This window comes from Ochotona curzoniae, unplaced genomic scaffold (genome assembly GCF_017591425.1).
Source record: "Ochotona curzoniae isolate NIBS_2020 unplaced genomic scaffold, NIBS_Ocur_1.0 scaffold_2476, whole genome shotgun sequence".
NCBI classification, from domain to species: domain Eukaryota; kingdom Metazoa; phylum Chordata; class Mammalia; order Lagomorpha; family Ochotonidae; genus Ochotona; species Ochotona curzoniae.
In genome coordinates, this window is record NW_024467095.1 from 12,298,476 (window position 1) to 12,319,096 (window position 20,621).

At 44.0% G+C, this 20,621-nt stretch overlaps 1 protein-coding gene across 1 annotated transcript in view; it reads left to right on the plus strand.

Annotated features, from left to right (window-relative positions):
• The first annotated feature begins 5,803 nt into the window (after positions 1-5,803).
• The window catches only part of SLC26A3 (solute carrier family 26 member 3), a 32,984-nt gene continuing 18,166 nt past the window's right edge, over positions 5,804-20,621 (plus strand). The window contains exons 1-10 of the mRNA XM_041001923.1: positions 5,804-5,934; positions 6,390-6,529; positions 7,790-7,900; positions 8,483-8,640; positions 10,609-10,773; positions 14,839-14,991; positions 15,369-15,451; positions 18,550-18,697; positions 18,790-18,903; positions 19,014-19,091. Coding sequence (XP_040857857.1) covers positions 5,804-5,934; positions 6,390-6,529; positions 7,790-7,900; positions 8,483-8,640; positions 10,609-10,773; positions 14,839-14,991; positions 15,369-15,451; positions 18,550-18,697; positions 18,790-18,903; positions 19,014-19,091 — 1,281 coding nt within the window. The remainder of the gene's footprint in view (positions 5,935-6,389; positions 6,530-7,789; positions 7,901-8,482; positions 8,641-10,608; positions 10,774-14,838; positions 14,992-15,368; positions 15,452-18,549; positions 18,698-18,789; positions 18,904-19,013; positions 19,092-20,621) is intronic.

Below are 20,621 nucleotides of genomic sequence, written 5' to 3' on the forward strand. Positions count from 1 at the left end.
TCAGCATCACTGAGGGACAGAATGACAGTATTTAACTGGACAGTGTGGCCTACCCCGACCCCTCTGACCCCTGCCAGCACTAGACCACCTGCACTCCCCCATGAGTTACTGCTGAAGGACCACTTGGCAGTCTTTAATTCTGAGGCTGGGGTCTCTCATCTTCCACCCAGCTTCCAGTGGAGTCCAAAACCCAGGGTAGTTTGTGCCTTTACAATCTAGGCCCTCTTGGGCTCCTGACAAGCTCTCCCTCGGGGTGTTCACTGGGGCAATTATCCTGTGTGTTTTCCCCATTTCCCGTTGCCTCCTCCACCAGAGACCCTGATTAAGACATTCCTGTAGCTCCCATGGCCCAAAGACAAACGCAGGGAGCCGGGCTGACTTACCTCTGGGTTTCCACCAATTGGCATGAAAGTATTTTGAGATGCATGAGACAGGCAGGTGTTTTCAGCATTGGGGCCAAAAAGACACTCCACAAGCAGAATGGCTGATGTCGGGGGACGATAGAGTACCAGAGTAGAGGCAGCATTTCCACAGGCCAGAAAAAAGCTCAACAGTTCTGTTTGCCTTCTCATTGATGCCTGCCAATGCAAAACTAAGCCTAGCATCACGCACAAGCATTCTGGTCCAAAACCATTGTTTTCCTGTAGAACACACAGAGCTCCTGAATTTCCGGTATCCACAACAAATCAGTGCGGCCTGCTGGGAAGGGGAAAGGCCAGGGCCACGGGAAATAGCTCAGCCGGAGTGCGGCAGGCAGAAAGTTCCCAGGGAACTGGAGGCCATGCGGTAACACTCCGCTTGCAGAGGGGCATGTATGTGACAGCTCATAGGAATAGAAAAATGTTCTTAATAAGCAAGCAATAATTAAGTTGAGAAATTAAATTTCAGAAATTAATCCCAATATTGTGTTCCTGCTGAAACAAACAAACAAACAAAACAAAAGCAAAAACAGAACAGCAAACTGTTAGGAATAAATCCAGCACCAGGAAATAAAGGATGGGAAACTGTCAAAAAGTTCATGGAAATAACGGAAAAATAAGTTGATTTTGGAGTACAGCATTTTTGAAATCTTTCTAAAGCTTTTTTAAAGATCAAGCATTTAAAAAGAAAAGATTAAGCATTTCTCTATTAACTTAAAAAAATACATATTTTTACTTGGAAGGCAGAGAAATAGGGAAAGGCGAGACAGAGAAAGACATCCTTCTATCCGCTGGCTCACTCCTCAAATGGCTGCAACAGCAGTAGCTGGGCCAGTCTGAAGCCAGGAGCCAGGAGCCCCTTTTAGGTCCCACCTGGTACAGGGGCCCAAGGACCTCAAAGACCCTAGGCTCCCCTCTGCTGCTTTCGCAGGCCACCAGCAGGCAGCTGGATCAGAAGTAAAGCTGCCAGGACCTGAACCGGCACCCGTAGGTGGAGGCTTAGCTGGCTACACCATGACACTGGGCCTTCTCCACAAACTTTTTGAAAACCCCTTTATATATATATATTACAGAGGCCAAAAAGGAAACTAAAGAAAACAAACAAATAATGCTGAAGGTCCTAGGAGAGAGCAATCTCAGAATGAATGTCAGTCCTTCAAAAGCCACTAACACCCAAAGGAACTCAGACAAAAACAAAGCCCCCAAGATAAAGCAGAACACAGCCCGGCATTATAGGGGTTCAATATTTGAAACTAGAATTATGAATCCAGGAGCCCAAACAAGTTTTTATCCAAGTATCTTTGGCGGAAAGGTAACATGTTCAAGTTTTTTAAAAAATCACTTTGGAATGCTGAACTCCCGTAGCTCATTCTCAAGAATCTGAGGAATGATAAGACGGAGAAGGCACTGAGTGTGGGATTCCTCATGGCGTCTTTTCAGCAGAGACTCAGAGAGGTCAGCTCAGGAGCTCACACACCAACTGGTTACGTGTGAAATATGAGGTGACAGCTTTCAGAAGTAGTGATGGGAATCAGGAAAAAAAACAAAGCAAAATGGCAGATGTGGCCCTTCAATCTCTCCCTCCGTTCTGGAAAGACTGCATCAGCTCTACGAGTTTCGCCCCTGGGTCCCCTGTGGACCATGCTTGCCTCCGAGCAGGAGACCCACGTCAGGCAAAATGGTAGGACCTAAGCTGGGGTGCTCTGAGCTGAGTGGAGGGACCGGGTGAGGCAGGGGGCAAGGGGAGGAGCCCACAAACAAGGCAGCTCTGGTCTGCTCAGGGAAGAAAGAAGACAGAAGCAAAATTTTTTGTGCCATCGCTGTCCCAGGCAAACATAAGCCAATCAATAAAACACAGAGGAGAGAGGGACCCGGCCGAGATTGTCCAAAAGCTCCTGGAAAAAAAGGCTGTTATGCAAAAATCACAGAGATTCCAAAACTTTTTTTGCACCACTAGAGGTTAACCTTTAATTCCATTTTTCCATTAACTGAAGTCTCAGCAAATAGAAAAGAAGTACCTTCAAGATGGATGTTAAGGATGAGAAGCAATGAGTTGCTGTGAACCCTTGAGGTGATAGCTTGGAGAGAAGCCATTGAAGAGCAGAATGTCCCTTTGAGGGGCAGACTGGGGGGATAGCTGTGGTAGGGGTAGAGTCCGTAGTAACATTTGGTGCAAGTTAAGACAACACAGCTCTCCAGGCTTCCATTGGGTTGAGCAGGCTGGATTCCCTCTCTGACACTGTTCTGGAAGGACACTCCAGGCAGTTCGTGCAGCTGACCCAAGATGGCCAGAGGCCTCCATCACTGATTAGCTCTTTTTTCTTTTTTTAAACTTTGTTTTGTTTATTTCCTTATTTGGAAAGGTGTATTTTTATGGAGAGAGGAGAGGCAAAGAGAGAGAGAGATCTTCCATTTGCTGGTTCACTTCCCCAAATGGCCACAGCTGCCGGAGTTGAGTCGATCAGAAGTCAGGAGCCAGGAGCTTCTTCTGGATCTCTCTTGTGGGTGCAGGGACCACAGGTCTTCGGCCAACTTTGGCTACTTTCCCAGACCATAAGCAGGGAGTTGGATGGGAAGTAGAGCAGCCAGACACAAACGGGTGTGTCTATATGGGATGCCAGCAGCTCGCAGGCAGAGGGTCAGCCAATCGAGCCATAACGCCAGCCTCAAGTGAGGATTAGCTCTTAAGTGTTAATGCCCTAACCAAAATGCTGGTAACTGATGAATAAATAAATAAATATGCATGTGAGAGAACAAAACCTAACCTATACAGCCCACTTTATAAGCCCACCTTCACTGCAGGTAGGGTGTGGCAGCTGGGACTGAAGGTGGCAAGATGGGAGAGGCAATAGAGGCAAGAGGTAGGGAAGGACGGGACTCTGAGAGCAGGCTCAGAAAGGACAGCCCAAGGGACTTCCAAGACCACAGGATGAAGATTTAGAGCCAAGTTTGACCAAATACAGAATTTGCAGGGACACTGATACTGGGAGTTTCTTCAGCCTCGGGGACCTGTGACGGCAGACATCTTTGCGTGTAGCTCCTGTTCCTCGGCCTTGCCTAGATTCCTGCTGAACTGTTTCTTGCTTGTTTTGGCTTGTTTATCCTTTTTGTGGATTTTGTTTGTTTTATTTGGTGGAGCACTGAGCCTTTGGCTCTGATGTAAATTAAAAATATGCTATCTCATTTTTTTTTTAAAGATTTATTTTTATTATTTTTTCATTGGAAAGGCGGATATACAGAGAGGAGGAGAGACAGAGAGGAAGATCTTCCGTCCGATGATTCACTCCCCAAGTGAGCGCAACGGGCCGATACTATGCCAATCCGAAGCCAGGAGCCTCTTCCGGGTCTCCCACGCGGGTGCAGGGTCCCAAAGCTTTGGGCCGTCCTCGACTGCTTTCCCAGGCCACAAGCAGGGAGCTGGAAGGGAAGCGGGGCTGCCGGGATTAGAACCGGCGCCCATATGGGATCCCGGGCGTGCAAGGTGAGGACCTTTAACCACTTGCGCCACTGCGCCGGGCCCGCTATCTCATTTTTTAAAAAAAAGTTAATCCGACTTCTGTTGAAGAGATCGAGGCATGGGGTGGGAAGACGGCTGCTACAAAGGACATTGGAGGAGGCTAGGGAAGTGAGGCACGTGAGACTCAGGGTGGGTCCGAGAGAGGCCAGGGGAAGCAGGGAGCTGAAGCCAGCATCTGACTTCTGGTTACAACACTAAACTCACCCGGTGTGTTTTGAAAGCACTCGCGGTCTCAGGGAGCAACATGTTCCGAGATACGATCGAATGTGAGATGATTCAGTCCATTGCTGTGATGGAAATCAGGCAACAAAACTCCGAAAGGACACTTAATAATGCAGAATCAAGATGAAGGGCAAGACAATGGCATCACTTAGTTGGCACATTCTTCAACGTGTCATGGCCGAGAAGTCTGAGAATAGAGGTCTACTCACTGTAGGACCCCAGAAAAGTGTGCAGATGTTTTCAAGGATATTATGAATATTTTTGTGTGTGTAAGAAGAGAAGAGGGGTCCGACATGGTAGCCTAGCAGCTAAAGTCCTTGCCTTGCATCTACGGGAATCCCATATAGGCACCATTTCATGTTCCGGCTGCTCCACTTCCCTTTTAGCTCCCTGTCTGTGGCCTGGGGAAGCAGTAGAGGACAACCCAAAGCCTGGGGACCCTGAACCCACATGGGAGACCCGGATGATACTCCTGGCTCCTGGATTCAGATCGGTGCAGCTCTGGTCGTTGTGGCCACTTGGAGAGTAAACCATTGGATAGAAGATCTTTCTGTCTCTCCTTCTCTCTGTAAAATCTGACTTTACAATACAAATAAATAAAATTTTAAAGGGAAGATAAGAATAAAAATGATTATACTTCACTCTCCTCAAGGAGTCACAAGGAATAAATAGACTCTGTACATAGAAAAGGTTTTATATAAAATTGATCTTCAGGGAAAATAGAAACAAGACTGTAACAAGAATACAAGATTAGTTATCTTGTGCCCTCCACCCCCCCTCCAAAAAGAGAGAAAAGAAAGAAAAAAGCTGGTATTTTATTAACTACCAATTGGCAACGTCCTATGTTCAGTGCTTAGGCACAGTGCCATATGCCTTGAAAACATTTTCATTTAATCTCCACAACCATCTTGCAACTTGTTCAGCATTTTCTGAATTGCTTAAATGAGGCTCGGAGCGGATAGGTCTTTTTTCTTCAGAGATGAACTTCTCTCTCTTGGACTAAGGATGCAAGTAAGGGTTTGCGCCCTCATTTCCTAATGATCCTTTATAAAACACCGACTCCCACGAACAGCAGCAAAATAAACAGACATCATCTTGGAATTCCACAAGTGAGAAGTGTTTTGTAAGAAACGTTGCAGAAATTCCGGTGGGGAAATCTGAACAGCCTTCACTGGACCAGGAGGCACCGAAGACCCTTCACGTCTATTCCTCCCCAGCGTCCCAGGCTTTGGAAATATTTCTAGGGGGGAAAAAATGATAAGAGGATTTCACCTTATCAGTTAAAAAAAAAAAACTGAGCTCACTGATTTTCAAGCTGAATCAAATGTTATTGCTTTGGGGAAATCTTTTCATAAACTGAAACAAAAGTTCTTGCTTCTTTAGCCAAAGGAGCTGTGTCCAGTGATATTACTGTCCCCAAACACAATCAAGGTCCCTGAATCCTGCTTCTTTTGATCTCAAAAGGTGGTAACATTCAGTTCAGAGCTCATTCATCTGTAAATTGCATCATATTCTCTCTGAGTTATTTAAGAAACAAACTCTGTTTGGTTTCAGGCATTTTAACCTGCTAAAGGCAAGAAGAAGGGTTCGCGACGTAGTTCCGAAGGGTTTCCACTTGCCACCGCCACCCCCGAGACAGAGCAAAATGATCGAGCCCGTTGGGAATCAGTACGTCGTGGCCAGGCCAGTGTATTCCTCAAATGGTTTTGCGGAAGAACATAAAAGGAAGGAAAGACGTCATAAGACAGTTCTGGATCATCTCAAATTGTGCTGTAGGTAAGATACATTTTTTTTAAGATAGTAGGAATTTAAGAAGAGCTTTCTCTTACATTTTCCTAGCTTGCAATTGCTCCTTCCTGGCTGCCGTCCATAACCTCAGGAACCTTTTTATCTTCAGCTTCCAAGCCTCCAGCTCTCAGGCCAAGCTGGAAAAAAGGCAGTGTTAAGTATGAACACCCCATCCTGGCGATCACAGAGCCTCTCTAAGTCCAATATCCTACAGTTAGAAACACAGGCAAGATCTCAACCACACTGTTGCTCAAGGGGAAAAATATATATGTATTTATAAAGAGAAGTCCCTTAATAGTGACCAGGAATGGGCAGGTGAAGTGTGTAAGAGGTGAATGTCAATGAAATTGCTGGTTGAATCTTCACTAATGTTCCACCTGCAGTTAGGTGCTGGACTGAAGTTCGGTCTTCATGGCCTGACCTGTGTCTTTCTGTGTTTGCAGATGTTCCTCCAAAAAGGCCAAGAAGATTCTCCTCTCTTTTCTACCCATAGCATCTTGGTTACCAGGGTACCGGCTGAAAGAATGGCTCCTCAGTGACATAGTTTCTGGGATCAGCACAGGGCTGGTGGCTGTCTTGCAAGGTAACTTTTTTTTTTAAAGATAGAATTTGCTTACTGTAAAATTCACCATGTATTGTGTACAACTGGGTCGTTTTTAGTACATCTGCTTGGTGACACAGCTTCACCATGGAGTCCAGGACATGTTCACCACCTCCCAGGAACCCCCTTCCCGTTACCAGTCACTTCACATTCCCGTATCCACCCACTCACCCTACAATGCCTTGTGTCTCTATGGATACTTGGGATATTTTACACAAGTGGAAGTATAACTCATGTGACTCTTTATGTTTGATTTCTTTCACTTAGCATAGCATTTCCAAGGTGTGTCTGTATTATAGCTGGATCAGTCCCTCATTCTGTTTTATGGACATGTAAGAGTTTATTATCTATATGCAGTGTCAGGATACACTTAAGTAGCAGGATGGACTTGTAATGATATAGGGGAAATGTGGGGGAGTGTAGGAGGAATGGAGGAGGGGCGTGGAAGGAGAAATCCCTGTGACAATGGAACTGTATGAGACAGAGAGAGAGAACTTAGAGTCGATTGGTCTATTGGCGTGGATAGACCACTTGTTGCTCATCCATTCATCAGTCGATGGACATGTGAGGTGTTTTCACTTTGAGGCTCTGATAGGCCGTGCTATGATGAGCTTCTATGTAACTTTTGTGTAAATATGTTTTCACTTTCTTGGGTATATACCTAGACGTGGTGGGTCATATGGTAGTTCCGTTTCGTCACCTGCAGGAATGCCAGATTATTTGCTAAAGCAGCTGCACCATGTTACAGTCCCACTAACAATGTGTGAGCATTTAAATTTCTCAATTTAATAAGTTATCAGTAAATTCCTCAACACTTGTTATGATTTCTCTCTTTTTATGTATCTGAGTTACCCTAGCGGATGTCCAATGGCACCTCTCCGTGGGTTTGATTTGTAGTTCTCTAATGACTAATGATATCGAACATCCTTTTGTGTACTTGTTGGTTGGTTGCATATCTTTGCGGAAAATGTTTATCCCACATCCCTGACTCTCTTTTCAGTTTTATCATTTGTCTTTTTATTGTGGTGTTACAAAGAATTATTTCTTTATTCTGGTTACTAGGTTCTGATCCAACACACAACTTGTAAATAACTGCTTACTTCCTATAGGTTGTTGTTTAACTATCCTGCTAATATCCTTTGACTGTGATGTATTTTGAGTCAAAAAGGCACAATGTTAAATACTAGAAAAACCTAAGGAGAACTAGCACAAAATAAAACCCTTGCTGCGGTGTCTTTACAGGTTTGGCGTTTGCGCTGCTGGTCAATATCCCCCCAGCCTATGGGCTTTATGCGGCATTTTTCCCAGCCATAGTCTACTTTTTCTTTGGTACTTCTAAACACATATCTGTGGGTAAGTTCATCCCTGGGCCGATCCGTGGTTCACATTTGCTTTTCTTCATTAATTCTTTTAACCACACATTGTATCAATTCCAAGTTGTACAAAATCCAAGAGAAGAGTCATAGTTTTTTTTAAGTTTTTTTTTTTTAATTGGAAAGTCATATTTACAGAGAGGAGAGACGGAGAGAAAGATCTTCCACCTGCTGGTTCATTCCCCCGCAAATAGCCGCAACAGCCATCGGAGCTGAGCTGATCTGAAGCCAGGAGCCAGGATCTCCTTCTGGGTCTCCCACATGTGTGCAGGGTCCCAAGGCCTCGGGCCATCTTCTATTGCTTTCCCAGGCCACAAACAGGGGGCTGAAAGGGAAGTGGAGCAGCCGGGACATGAGCGGCACCCATATGGGATCCCAGTGGAGACAAAGTGAGGACGTCAGCCATTAGGCTATCACACTGGGCCGGAGAAGAGCCATAGTTTCTGGCTGGAATCAGGACTGGAGCTTGGAAAGAAAGGCAGGCTTCTCAGTTGCTAGTCTACAGTTGAAAGCCAGCTGTCAGGAGGCACCTACCAACCACAGTCCACCCTCTGTTCATCAGGTCCGTTTCCGGTTCTGAGCATGATGGTGGGTGCAGCAGTAATGAGACTAGCCCCAGACGGTCCAGATGGCTCACCCAACAACGGCACAGACGACACACTCACGCAGAAGAGAATAACGGCGGCTGCGTCAGTCACATTCCTTGCTGGAATCATCCAGGTAAGCACACATTTTTCTTTTTTTTTTTTTTTTTTTCACAACTGTTGTTCCTTCTCTTTGGGTGGTGCCCCTCCTCCAGAGGCCCTCAAGACAATACTTTAGGAAGCATCATGGCTGATAGCCAAAGGTGGTGGGGTAGATAGGCATTGCAAAACCAAGTGAATGTGAATCTACACAGGAGTCAAAATGGGAATAAGGTGGCCCAAGTGGAGAAGGGTGAAATGTTCAATAAACACAAACCTTTAGATGTTTGTTCAATCACATCTAAAGGTGAGTGATAGCAACACGAATGACTAGAATCTTTTTCCAACTCCTCAGTGATCGTACTCTAGATGGAAGGAATGGGCTTTGCACTTCCAACTGGCTGAAGCAAAGGAGGAGAGTGGGGAGAGCAGGAGAGCCCTGTGGGAGGAACTAAAACCTCACTCCCAAGCCACACCTCCACATTGTGGGTTGACTGGGCAAAACGGGGCAGTCTTTTCATAACATCACCTGTGTTTAAGATCAGTGCTGTTACTGATTGAAACCATCTCTTAAAGAAACAAAAAGTCAATCTCTTCAAGGATGTAAGAGTGGTCCTATCGGTAAGCAATGTGGCTTATTGATTCTAATAAATTTCTAAACCCAAGCACAGAAATGGAAATCAACTGAACTTTCTTATCCACAATTCTGGTTGCATTCTGGGGCCATGAACGGAAAGACAAATATCTAAGAGCAAGGGAATCCGTCCAAATCATTGATGTTTTGGCCCTTGCCTTCAGCTAAAACCAAACACTTCTGGTATCCAATATGCAGTTATATATTTCTTAAGCAGGTGGAGCAGCTTGCTTGAGGGTGATCAACGCATGTTACAGGAACTGGAAAGTGTAACTCTAACACTCTCAGTGGTACCAGCATTGGGGGTAGAGGGTATGGCTATACTTGTTACACTGGCATCCCATACGGGCATCAGTGTATGTCCCAGCTGCCCCACTTCTGACCCTGACCCCAGCAAACAGCCTGGGCAGTACAGCAGGAGACAGCCCCAGTGTTTGGGCCCCTGCCTCCCACATGGGAGACCCAGTTGAAGTTCCTGGCTCCTGGTTTCAGCTTAACCCAACTCTGGCCATTGTGGCCATTTGCAGAGTGAATCAGAAGACAAAAGATCTCTTTTTCTCTATTTCTCCCTCTCTCTCTCTCTCTAACTTTGCCTTCCAAATAAAGAAGAAAATCACCTTAGCAATATTGATGAGGACTGATGTCACATGAAATTCTAAGGCTCTTAGTTGAGCCTTTAAATTCCTTTATATGTAGGAATATAAAGCAAATAGGTCTATTACTTCTTTGGGACAGGCCGGAGTCATATCCTACCTGAACATTATATGACATTCTCTCTGGGGAATTGAATGCGCAGGAAGGAAAGGGACAAAGGAACCCTGACAGGGATGGAGAGGCTTTCCAGGAGAAGAGACACTGGTTCTTTCCAGGTAGGTGTAAGTGTTCAGGCCAATCATTTACGATTTTTTTTAAGATTTATTTATTTTTATTACAAAGTCAGATATATAGAGAGGAGGAGAGACAGAGAGGAAGATCCTCCGTCCAATGTTTCACTTCCCAAGTGAGTGCAAGGGCCGGTGCTGTGCCTATCCGAAGCCAGGAACCAGGAACCTCTTCCAGGTCTCCCACGCGGGTGCAGGGTCCCAAAGCTTTGGGTCGTCCTCGACTGCTTTCCTGGGCCACAAGCAGGGAGCTGGAAGGGAAGTAGAGCTGCCGGGATTAGAACCGGCATCCATATGGGATCCCGACGTGTTCAAGGCGAGGACTTTAGCCACTAGGCCACACCGCAGGGCCCGTTATTTATGATTGGTATAATTTCTATCACTGATTGTTGAGTTTGCCAAGTTTGCCAATGAAGACTTTTCCTTTGGGATCATTTCCATAGCTGATCACTGAATTTGCTGACAGGAACTTTTGGTCTTGTCTTTGCAGTTGGCCTTTGGACTTCTACGGATTGGGATTGTGGTGGTCTACCTCTCTGAGTCCTTGATCAGTGCCTTCACCACCGCGGCCGCCCTCCATGTCGTCGTGTCCCAACTCAAGTTCATGCTGCAGCTGACAGTCCCCGCACACAGTGATCCATTTTCGTTCTTCAAAGTAAGTAATCCTGTCATTTCAAAGTATATTAAAATGCACAAAGCTCACCATTGATGTTTTGTAGTGGACTTTGCTTTCCTGCATTTGCTTGGGTACTTCCTCGTGATTGCTAAGGAACCAGAGGGCTGGCAAATGTATTCACATGAAGAAATGGGTGGCTTAAAAAGAGAACACAGAGGACTCAACCACATCTACCATACAACTGATGTTAACAGCAGAAAAAGAACGATCCCTTTCTTTACCACTTGAGTCTGGGCATTTCTGGAGAGAAAAGAAATCTAAGTATATTATTAAATGCTTTACTCCTCTGGCAACAAATTTTTTATTATTATTATTAATTACATTGCATTATATGACACAGTTTTATAGGTACTGGGATTCCCCCCACCCCTCCCTAAGTCCTCCCCCCATGGTGGATTCCTCCACCTTGTTGCATTGCCACAGTTCTAGTTCAGTTGAGATTCTTTCATTGCAAGCATATACCAAGCATAGAGTCCAGTATCTTATTGTCCAGATAAGTTCAACGGCTTGTTGGGGAGACCATCTCTGGTCTGAAGGTAGAGCCAGCAAAGTATCATCCCAATCAATTAAAAGCCCCAACATAACATAAGCAACAATTTATAATGTTACAGAATTAGTGAACATAGTACTGAGTAACCAATATGTTTTAAAAAAAAAAAGCAAGTTCTTAACCACATCCTGTGACTTCTTCATTGACATTTCAATTTTAGTTTATATACAACTGGGTCTATACACCTTAAAATGGCTATAGATTACTATTCAGCTGTCTGGTGTCTATTTTCATTGTTACTAGTTTTTTATAGCATTGAAGCATAATTTTGCTGAACCTGACTTTTTTTGGGGGGCGGGGGGAGACTCTAGACCGGCTTATAACTCTAACTAGACATATTTCAACAATTTAGGTACAGGACAGTTTTAAGGAGGGGTGTGCAGAGAAATCTTCAATACCCTAGTGAGGAGTAACTAATCTTTGTGTCCCACCTAGTTAGATATAGGTAAGTCCACGCTGTTTCCTGTCTGATTCTAGTCTTTCCTTGTTCTCTATCTATTCTAGATTGTTTGTTTATTTGGTTCGTTGGTTGGTTATTTGTTTGTTTTGAGGGGTTTCCTGGAGCGATCCTGATGGTCATTGCAAGAGAGGGTGTGGACCCACAGTTGGAACCAAGCGAGGACCAGAGAGAGCTCCCCTCCCTAGTTCCGAAGGAAGTTTACTGTTCTTCTGTTTCTGTGGACTGCTCAGGGATCCTGGCTGTTGCTCTGATGCTCTTGGATCCTGCGAGGAAGGATTTGGACTTCCTCCATCCTGTGTGGTAGATCCATGCGGGAGTGGATGACCTCAGAGTTCCTGGCATCCGAAGGCACTCCAACTCCCCGTGGTCTCCTTGGTAGTTGGGTTATAGTCCTTGGTGCTCGCTGATGGTCCTTGGTGAGGATCCGGGAGTCTTCAAGGTTGGGATACAAGCCTCTTCCTGTTCCCCTGCTCTGCTCTGGGATCCCCCTGCTCTTTGCATATGACTTCCTGTTAAGAGGTTGTCAGGATCGCTCTTGGTTCCCCCTATATGTCTTTGTAGTTTAACTGTTGTCTAATTCTAATTCGAGTTTGTTGTCTGTGAGTTACCAGTTATGATCCTGGTAGGTTGTATTTCACGTTTACCTCACACATTCTAGGGAGATGGAAGATTTCTCTGCTCTCCCACTCCATTAAGGAATAACATAGGGTATTAAAAGTACATTAGGTTTTACAGTTCTTTGATGAAAATCTGACTCGCATTGATTGTTGGTTCATTGCTTATTTCACAATATCTTATTGCATGTGGGATAGGCTGTCTGAGGTTGAGATAATATTACATTTTACAGGTACTATTTTTCATATTGACATCATTTCATCTTAAATTAAGGCAGACATGTGGTATCTAACCTTTTGGGATTGGCTCATTTCCCTTAGCATTATGGTTTCCAGTTGGGTCCATTTGGCCACAAAGAACTACATTTTGTTTTTTTTTAATAGCTAAGTGGCATTCCATAAAGTAGATGAACCATAGCTTTTAGATTTGAAGCGGTTGAGTCTCTTAGGCCAAAAAAAAAAAAAAAAAGTGACCAATAGGAAGACAAGCCAGCGGTTTTCCCTTCCTCCAGAGGATGCAAAGTCGAACAGTGTCAAACGGCAAATTGCAACACTCCTGGTTTTATAAATCGTTATTGTTTCAGTTTTGTTTTTAGTTCTAGCATTAGCAGCACTCTGGATTTTAAAATGGTTTCAAATGCTCATAATTTATGGCCAGAGACAATATCTTACAGAGAGTGAAAGTGAGGCACAAGATAGCTCACTGGGTCACAGCTTGTATGCATCTTACTGGGGCATGGTTTCTTGTGATTGGCTGAGACTCAGTTGCTTATTACAAGAGTAGCTTTTAGGATTGGCATTGTGGATAGCAAATTAAGCCCCTAACTGAGATGCTGGCATCCTAGATGGGTGCTGATTCAAGACCCGACTGCTCTACTTCTGATCCAGCTCCCTGCTAATGCACCTGGGAAAGTAATAGAGGATGACCCAAGTGCTTGGGTTCCTACACCCAGGTAGGAGACTCAGAAGAAGCTCCTGGCTCCTGGCTACAGCCTGGTCCAACCAGCCATTGTAGCGACTTTAAGAGTGAACCAGTAGATGAACATTTTCTCTCTTCTCTCCTCTCTTCCCCTCCCCACCCCTCCCCTCTCTCCTCTCCTCTCCTCTCCTCTTCTCTCCTCTCCTCTTCTCTCCTCTCCTCTCCTCCCCTCTCCTCCCCTCTTCTCCCCTCTCCTTCCCTCTCGTCTCCTTTCTTCTCTTCTCTTCTCTTCTCTCTGTTACTCTACCTTTAAACAATTAAAAAACAACTGTAAAAATAAAAACATGTTCTTTCAATAAAGAAAGTAGACTACACATTGGTTACCCATCAGGTTAGGTTATCAGTTTTATACCAAATTATATAAATTCCTCCTTTCAGTTGATTGAAATTTGAGAGGTTGACCAAAACCTTGGGCTTTGGCTTCATTTTCCATCACCATCATAACTGAACATGTTTGGTCTCATGTGCTGTTGGGAAATAGCAGAGTGGTGGGTTTTGTAAGATAGAAAAGAAGAAACAGAACAATAGAAAAAAATGTTTGGTTGATTAACATCAGGTGACTTCAAGCTACTTTTCTGGGAGAAAATAAAGGTTAAAGCAAAAGTGACTACTTTTCTGCACTGACTCAGGCTGGAATCTCCTGCTTGTAGGGAAAAAACAAGTGCTCTGTTGGGATTCCTCCTGCTTCCTTAAAGTTTTGGCTTGCTTGTGTGTTGTTTAGCATAGATGACTCCATTTTGGGTTGGTCTGACAGATTGGAGCCCAACATAGGATTTCAATTCAAAACAGGGTGTTCCTATTTTTTTCCCCTTCACGAACACATATTGTTCTCATTACTTCTGTCAAGATAGTCTTTGGCAGTCTGAGGCAGACATTGTCCCAAACTGAAACCAACATGCTCTCGACTCCCATCCAAAGCTTCGGCCTGTTCCAAGCCCTGGCTATTGCAGCTATTTGGAGAATGAACCTGCAAATGAAAGATCTCTCTCTCTCTCTCTCTCTCCCTTCCTTTCAAATAAATCAATACACTTTTTAAAAGAGGGTAAGGTGGTGGGGGGAGAAGATGCCAGCTACGAAAAACCCTCAGGGTTTATAAAATATAACCTAGACAGAATAATGTGATGATTTTAACAAAAAAAAGACCAAAAAACCTAGGGACAGAGAGTATCAATTATACAAATGTGAGATGTACCCAACAAAGTTTGACACTAATCAAAGAGATTTTCAACAACAACAAATAGCAGGTACATCCCTAAACTACAGTTACACCTGCACTAAGCGAACACATCCTTTTCCTTTCACAAACTTGATCATTGGAATTGTTATTGATACATGACAGGACTTGTGTGCCAGTGTTTCTTCTTACCTGTTTGAAGATGGTTGTATCTAAATTATGCATTCATAGGGGACTTTTATGTCTTTTTTTTTTTTTTGATCATAGGTCCTGGAGTCCATATTCACACAAATACAGAAGACCAATATTGCAGACCTTGTGACATCCCTAATCATTCTCGTGATTGTATTCATCTTTAAAGAAATCAACCAGCGCTTCAAATCCAAACTCCCAGTGCCCATTCCCATCGAACTCATTGTGGTAATTGGTCACCTTAACATCTTCTGTCATAGTTTCTTCTAATATTCTCATGTCGAAAATCTTTTGCCATCTGCGAGTCAGGAGGTTTTCGTGAGCAATTGGGTATTGGGTTTAGTATGGTTGGCTTTCCATTAAGATTGAGTAACTTTGTCTTACAATTTTGGGTTCTTCTTCACACAAAAGATGAGAGTACAGAGAGCAGGACCTCCAAGAAGATGATAGAAGCAGTTCTGTTAATGGGTTGTGATTCTCAGACTTAAGGGTTGGTTTGGACAATGGGTTTTGGTCTTGTGGTCATTGCTTTTTGCTTTGTTTTGACAAATAAGCTTCATAGTTGCTCCTCGTATTTCTCACTTGAACAATTTGCCACTTTCCAGACTGTGATCGCAGCAGGTGTGTCCTACGGCTGTGACTTCGAAAAGAGGTTTGGCGTGGCTGTGATTGGGACCATGGAGAAGGGGTAAGTGTGTGCCTTCCATGGCAGCCTCTCCAAGCTCTCAGCATGGAGTGAGCAGGCCTTCCAGGAAAGGCATAAGCTGAAAGAAACTTTCCGCACCTGTCACATGGCTCTGCTCCTCTGAAAAAAAAAAAAATTAGGACCCACAGCTCTAACATCAAAAGGTTTCCCCTTGCAGAAGTGCCCACAAACCAGGCAACCAGGGACCCGCACAAGAGAAAGCAAGCTAGCCAAGCCATGGAACTGGAAAGTGAGGCAAGTTAAACTGCTTCTCCTCAGAGACACCAAGTGACACCAGATTTCCTTGTCCCTAAATTACTATAAACAGTAAGTAGTGCCTTGTTTGAGGTTACTGTCGCCAAGGCCTCAGAGTCCAAAGGAGACACTGAGGGGACACTGGCATACCGCCTGAGCGACCCGGATGGGTACACACTGTCCTTGTTTGTGATCCAATGCAACATAGGACTCAAGCCCCACTTCCCACAGCGAGAGGCTGGGAGCCCGGTTCACACAGAGTCTGCTCCATGACATTTAGTCGGCTAGGAGAGAGAGGTCTCATTGCCCTCAATTTTGTTCCTTTCCACCCTCTGATCATAGATAGCATCAACTTCTTTCAAACTAACAGGAATGCTTGTTTTCCTGTTGTTTTTTAGGAAGATCTCTCAATATCCCCAGATTTAACAAGTGTTTGAGAATTCTGGATATCACTGGTTTTGTGTTGTGCTGGCTTCAAAATAGCCAAATCCTCTTAAAAACAAATACACGTGCTTTTTAAAAGGAAAAATAAAGAATATTTACCACCAGATGTTCATGAAGGATTTAGTAAATCTGCACCATCACTTTTAAATTAGAAGGTTCAGCAATGACAATTAGGCCACAAATCGAAAGCCTTCCTAGGATTTCCAAGCACCTGGCAACTTTGAAGGGCTCATATTCCATTTTATTGTCTTAGGAGACATAAGTCACATACAAAAATCACTAAGTGTGCAATAAAAGAGGCTCTCATCTCAGGAGTTTGAGAAATACATGATACGCGTATGATCACAGGGTGGTGATCTTAAGACTTTGTTTAGTAAATATATCTTAAATGTCAGTGGACTCAGTCACAAAGTTTTTGGGTTGGACAGGTGAATACTCATAACAGCCCTCGGGCTCTACCCAGGAGCAGTGAAAACTGGTGAGTAAACTCTGGAAGCAGACAAATAATTCAATTCTGTGCCTTGTTATCCTTGTAAAGGTAAAATGAGACAAAAAGTAAGAGTTTCTGCATCCCCCAAGGCTTCAATGATTTGATCCGTGTAACATGCTTCATAATCTGGCAGAATGCAACTGTTCAAACTACATCAACCCCATGACTGAATCAGCACCTTGGACTGGAGTTCTAAGAATTGCCATTTTTTCCCGTGCGTTGGTTGAGTGGTCATTTCTGTTGCTTACACATAGGTATTCCTGAGTGGTAACAGTGATTCAATAGGTCAGCTATCAATTCTACTTTGGAAGTTACTCTGTGGAGTCACATCAACCACTTGGAAGAATCTTAGATGCTAAGAAGGCTTATGGAAGCAAAGGAGATATGTAGAGTCTAGAGGGATCCTGAAACACCAGCCAACAGGCACCTTGTGTCTCAGACTGTGCAATCACTTTGTGTTCATGGTTTTTATTGTGCCCTCCTTTTAAAAATAAAGAAAACACGAATTGTCATCCTCAATTTACAAATGAGAGAGCTAGCTACAGGGAGAGTGAGCGGTAGAGCCAGGCAATGAACCATGTGTTACAGTACTTTACAGGGTTCAGAGACTAAAACAAAAGAAGAGTAGGGTCCTGGATATTTTAATAAAAAGCACAAAGTTTTATTGTATCACTGATGTCATATTTGTTCCTTTAAAAAAAAAAACTTTCTTATTTCTTAAAAAAAATTTTTTTTGAAAGTCATTAGCAGGAGAAAGAGAGAGTTTCTGATTCATTACCTAAATGTCTACAAGGGCCAGGGCTGGGTTACGCTGAAGTCAGGAGCCAGGAACTTCACCCAGCTTTTCCTAATGGGTGGCAGGAGCCCAAGGGCTTTGGCTATCATCTGCTGCCTTCCCAAACTGCATTAGTGGCAGCTGGACTGGAAGCACAGCAGCCAAGACTTGAACTGGTGCTCCAATATGGGATTCCAATGCTGCATGTAGCAACTTAATCTACTGTGCCACCATGCTGGTTCTTAAAGTTAACTTTCTGACTTATAACAGCAACAGAGTATGGAATTATGATACTTATCTGAAATTAGAACTGAAAAAGTATTGTCATAGATAGTCACAAACCATGAAGCAGGCATGTAGAAATTACTGGATCCACTTAGTCCACTGGCAGTTAGCTTTAAGTCACAAGCTGATGCATGCAAAAATTGAGCATTGATAAACTGATGCTGAGTTAGTAAACCTTTTCTCATAATTTGTCACTGTAATTTAATCACTCCAAGTTTGTGAGGCAGAAGAGGTTCCCGTGAGCTGTCTGTACCTGAACTGAATTACTTTAAGCCGGGATTCATTCTCCGCTGGCTCCGTGGCTGGCCCTAGCAATTATGTGCCATGAGACAGAGCCAGAAGCCCATCTCTCTACTGAAGTTTCCATGAAAGATCATTGTTACCAATGAAAAAGTTGCTTTTTGTTTGTTTGTTCTTTGGCTTGCTTGTTTATTGCCTTCCTTGAGTCAGAATTGTGTTTCCTCAAATGGTTTTAATCCATGGTTAATTGTCAAAGATATTGTGGTGATGCTTTGTGACCCAATGTTACAGTTCTTGGGGAATCTAAGACATTTTGAATGAAGATTATGGTGGTCTGGATGTACATCACCATGTGGTAAAACTGGCAAAATCATTCTGTTTACCCAGGTCATGAAACTAGATTTATGGCTTTTTAGCAAATATAAGCGTCACAACTTTCCAACAATAAGACAGCAGATCTCAACGCTTTTGGTGGGAACAACTTGTTGGAAGTCATGCTCCAAAGTGAGGCATTGCTTGGCCAGGATTGCATTTACTCATTGATCTGCCCAATGCTTGGGTGCATTTTTAAGCAACTTGATGACATTTAGAATCGTTTAATTTCAATTTCAGATTCCAAACACCTACTGCCCCTGATGCTCAGGTTTTCCAGGATGCCATAGGAGATGGCTTCTCCATTGCAATCGTAGGCTTTGTTGTGGCCTTCTCCGTAGCCAGTGTCTATTCCCTCAAATATGATTATGCGATCGATGGCAGTCAAGTGAGTATTCAACCTGCACTGGATATGATAAAGCAACTTGATATAGTGTGTGGTGTGCACTTGTCAACGTTTCCTACTGATTCCCTTGTCAGGAGTTAATAGCCTTTGGATTGGGTAACATAGTGGCCGGAGCATTCAGAGGATTCGCTGGAAGCACCGCTCTCTCAAGGTCAGCGGTTCAAGAGAGCACAGGAGGCAAAACCCAGGTACCTCAAGATCAATCCTGCTTAGCGCCATCCTGGCATCAATAACTGGGAGATAACTCCCAGCCAAGGGAGATGGCGAATATGTGGTGAGAGTCATTTTATCTTTCCAGATTGCTGGAATCCTGTCTTCTGTCGTTGTGTTAATTGTCATCCTAGCCATTGGGTTTCTTCTGCAACCACTACAAAAGGTACCTACCACTCCTCTCTCTTTAGATACCATCCCTGTCTTTGAGGTGATAGGCTGAGGAACCTGCTTTTAACCTCTGGAAGTATAAGTGAGACTGGAGGAAAATGAAGTAACCACAAACTTTCAAGAAGTCTTCTTAACTACTCCTCCATGGGCCAAAGCTATTTCTTTCCTCTTGGCAGAATTTTATGAACGTTAGGAATGCAGATGCCCTAACTGCTTTATCTGCTCTCCTCTTTGCATGTTGGAGCCCCAAGGATAACTGGTGTTTACACAGGAAGGCACCCTGACCCCCTCAGCTTCAACATGCCCTGAAGTGAAGATTTTCTTAAAGGTTGAGGTCATCAGGTTCTCTATCTAATTCAGAGAGTGGTGCTACCAGCCACACAGCCTGTTCTTAGGAACACGCCCTACAGCTCCTAGAGATTTGGTTTGACTCCAAGACCAAAACCATCAGTTTGCAGGATGAGAACAGAGAACCAGGCACAGACCCCACCACCCTTTGAACCTCATGATATTCTGCCTGGAAGTTTTGAGAATTTTGTTTAATACCTTGTGAACTTCTAGGATATCCTGATTTTTAAAGTATCTTCATTCCCTGGATCACAGCATCTCTAGGAAACTAGATGGCAGTAAATACAACTACATGGTTCTTTGTGGGATTGTTGTTAAGATTCCTATTTATTTACTTGGAAAATCACAATTACAGAGGGAGAAGGCAGGGAAAAATGGAGAGAGAAATCTTCCCTCTTCTGGTTCACTTCCCAAATGACTTTAACAGCCAGAACTGGGCCCTGGCAAAGTCAGGAGCCAGGAACACCCACTGGGTCTGTCACAAAGGTAGCAGGGGTCCAAGCACTTGTGCCATCCTCTTGCCTTCCCAAGTACACTAGCAGGGAAATGGATTGAAAATGGAGCATCCAGGACTTCAACCAGCGTTCAAATGAGATGCCAGCTTCTCAGTAGATAACTTACACCACTGAGGCACAACATGAGTCCCAGGGCCAATATCCTTGGTTAAATCCATCATGTATCCTTGTCAGCTTGCACATCAGTTCACATTCATGTGAGGCAATAGCGGGAAACAGGATTTGGGGGCTTTCGGAGTTGGAGGACTGTACCTACAAAGCCTTCCTGTCCGCTCAGTTTGAATTACCATTGCTTCTCATGCAGAACATCTTGGAGCTAAGGCTGATCAGAAAGAGGCAGGTCTCCAGGGGATATTTCTGATGCTGTTTTTCACCCCTCATGGCTGTGTCGGTAACTACCTGGTTCTGAACTGTGGTGCTCCTTAAGGCAGAACAGAGTGAAAAGGCATTTAAAAATTTTCATTTTATGTAATTTTTTATTAGCATATAGTCTTTGTACTCTTTTTTTCCCCCTCTATTTTGAGAAGTAGAGAGACAGAGTGTGGAAGAAAGAAAAACAGAAAAACACAGAACTCCCATCCTCTGGTTCATTCCTCGGTGTCTACAGGAGCTGGGGTTGGGCCAGGCTGGGAAGCAGGAACTCAGTCCAGGCTTCAGTTATC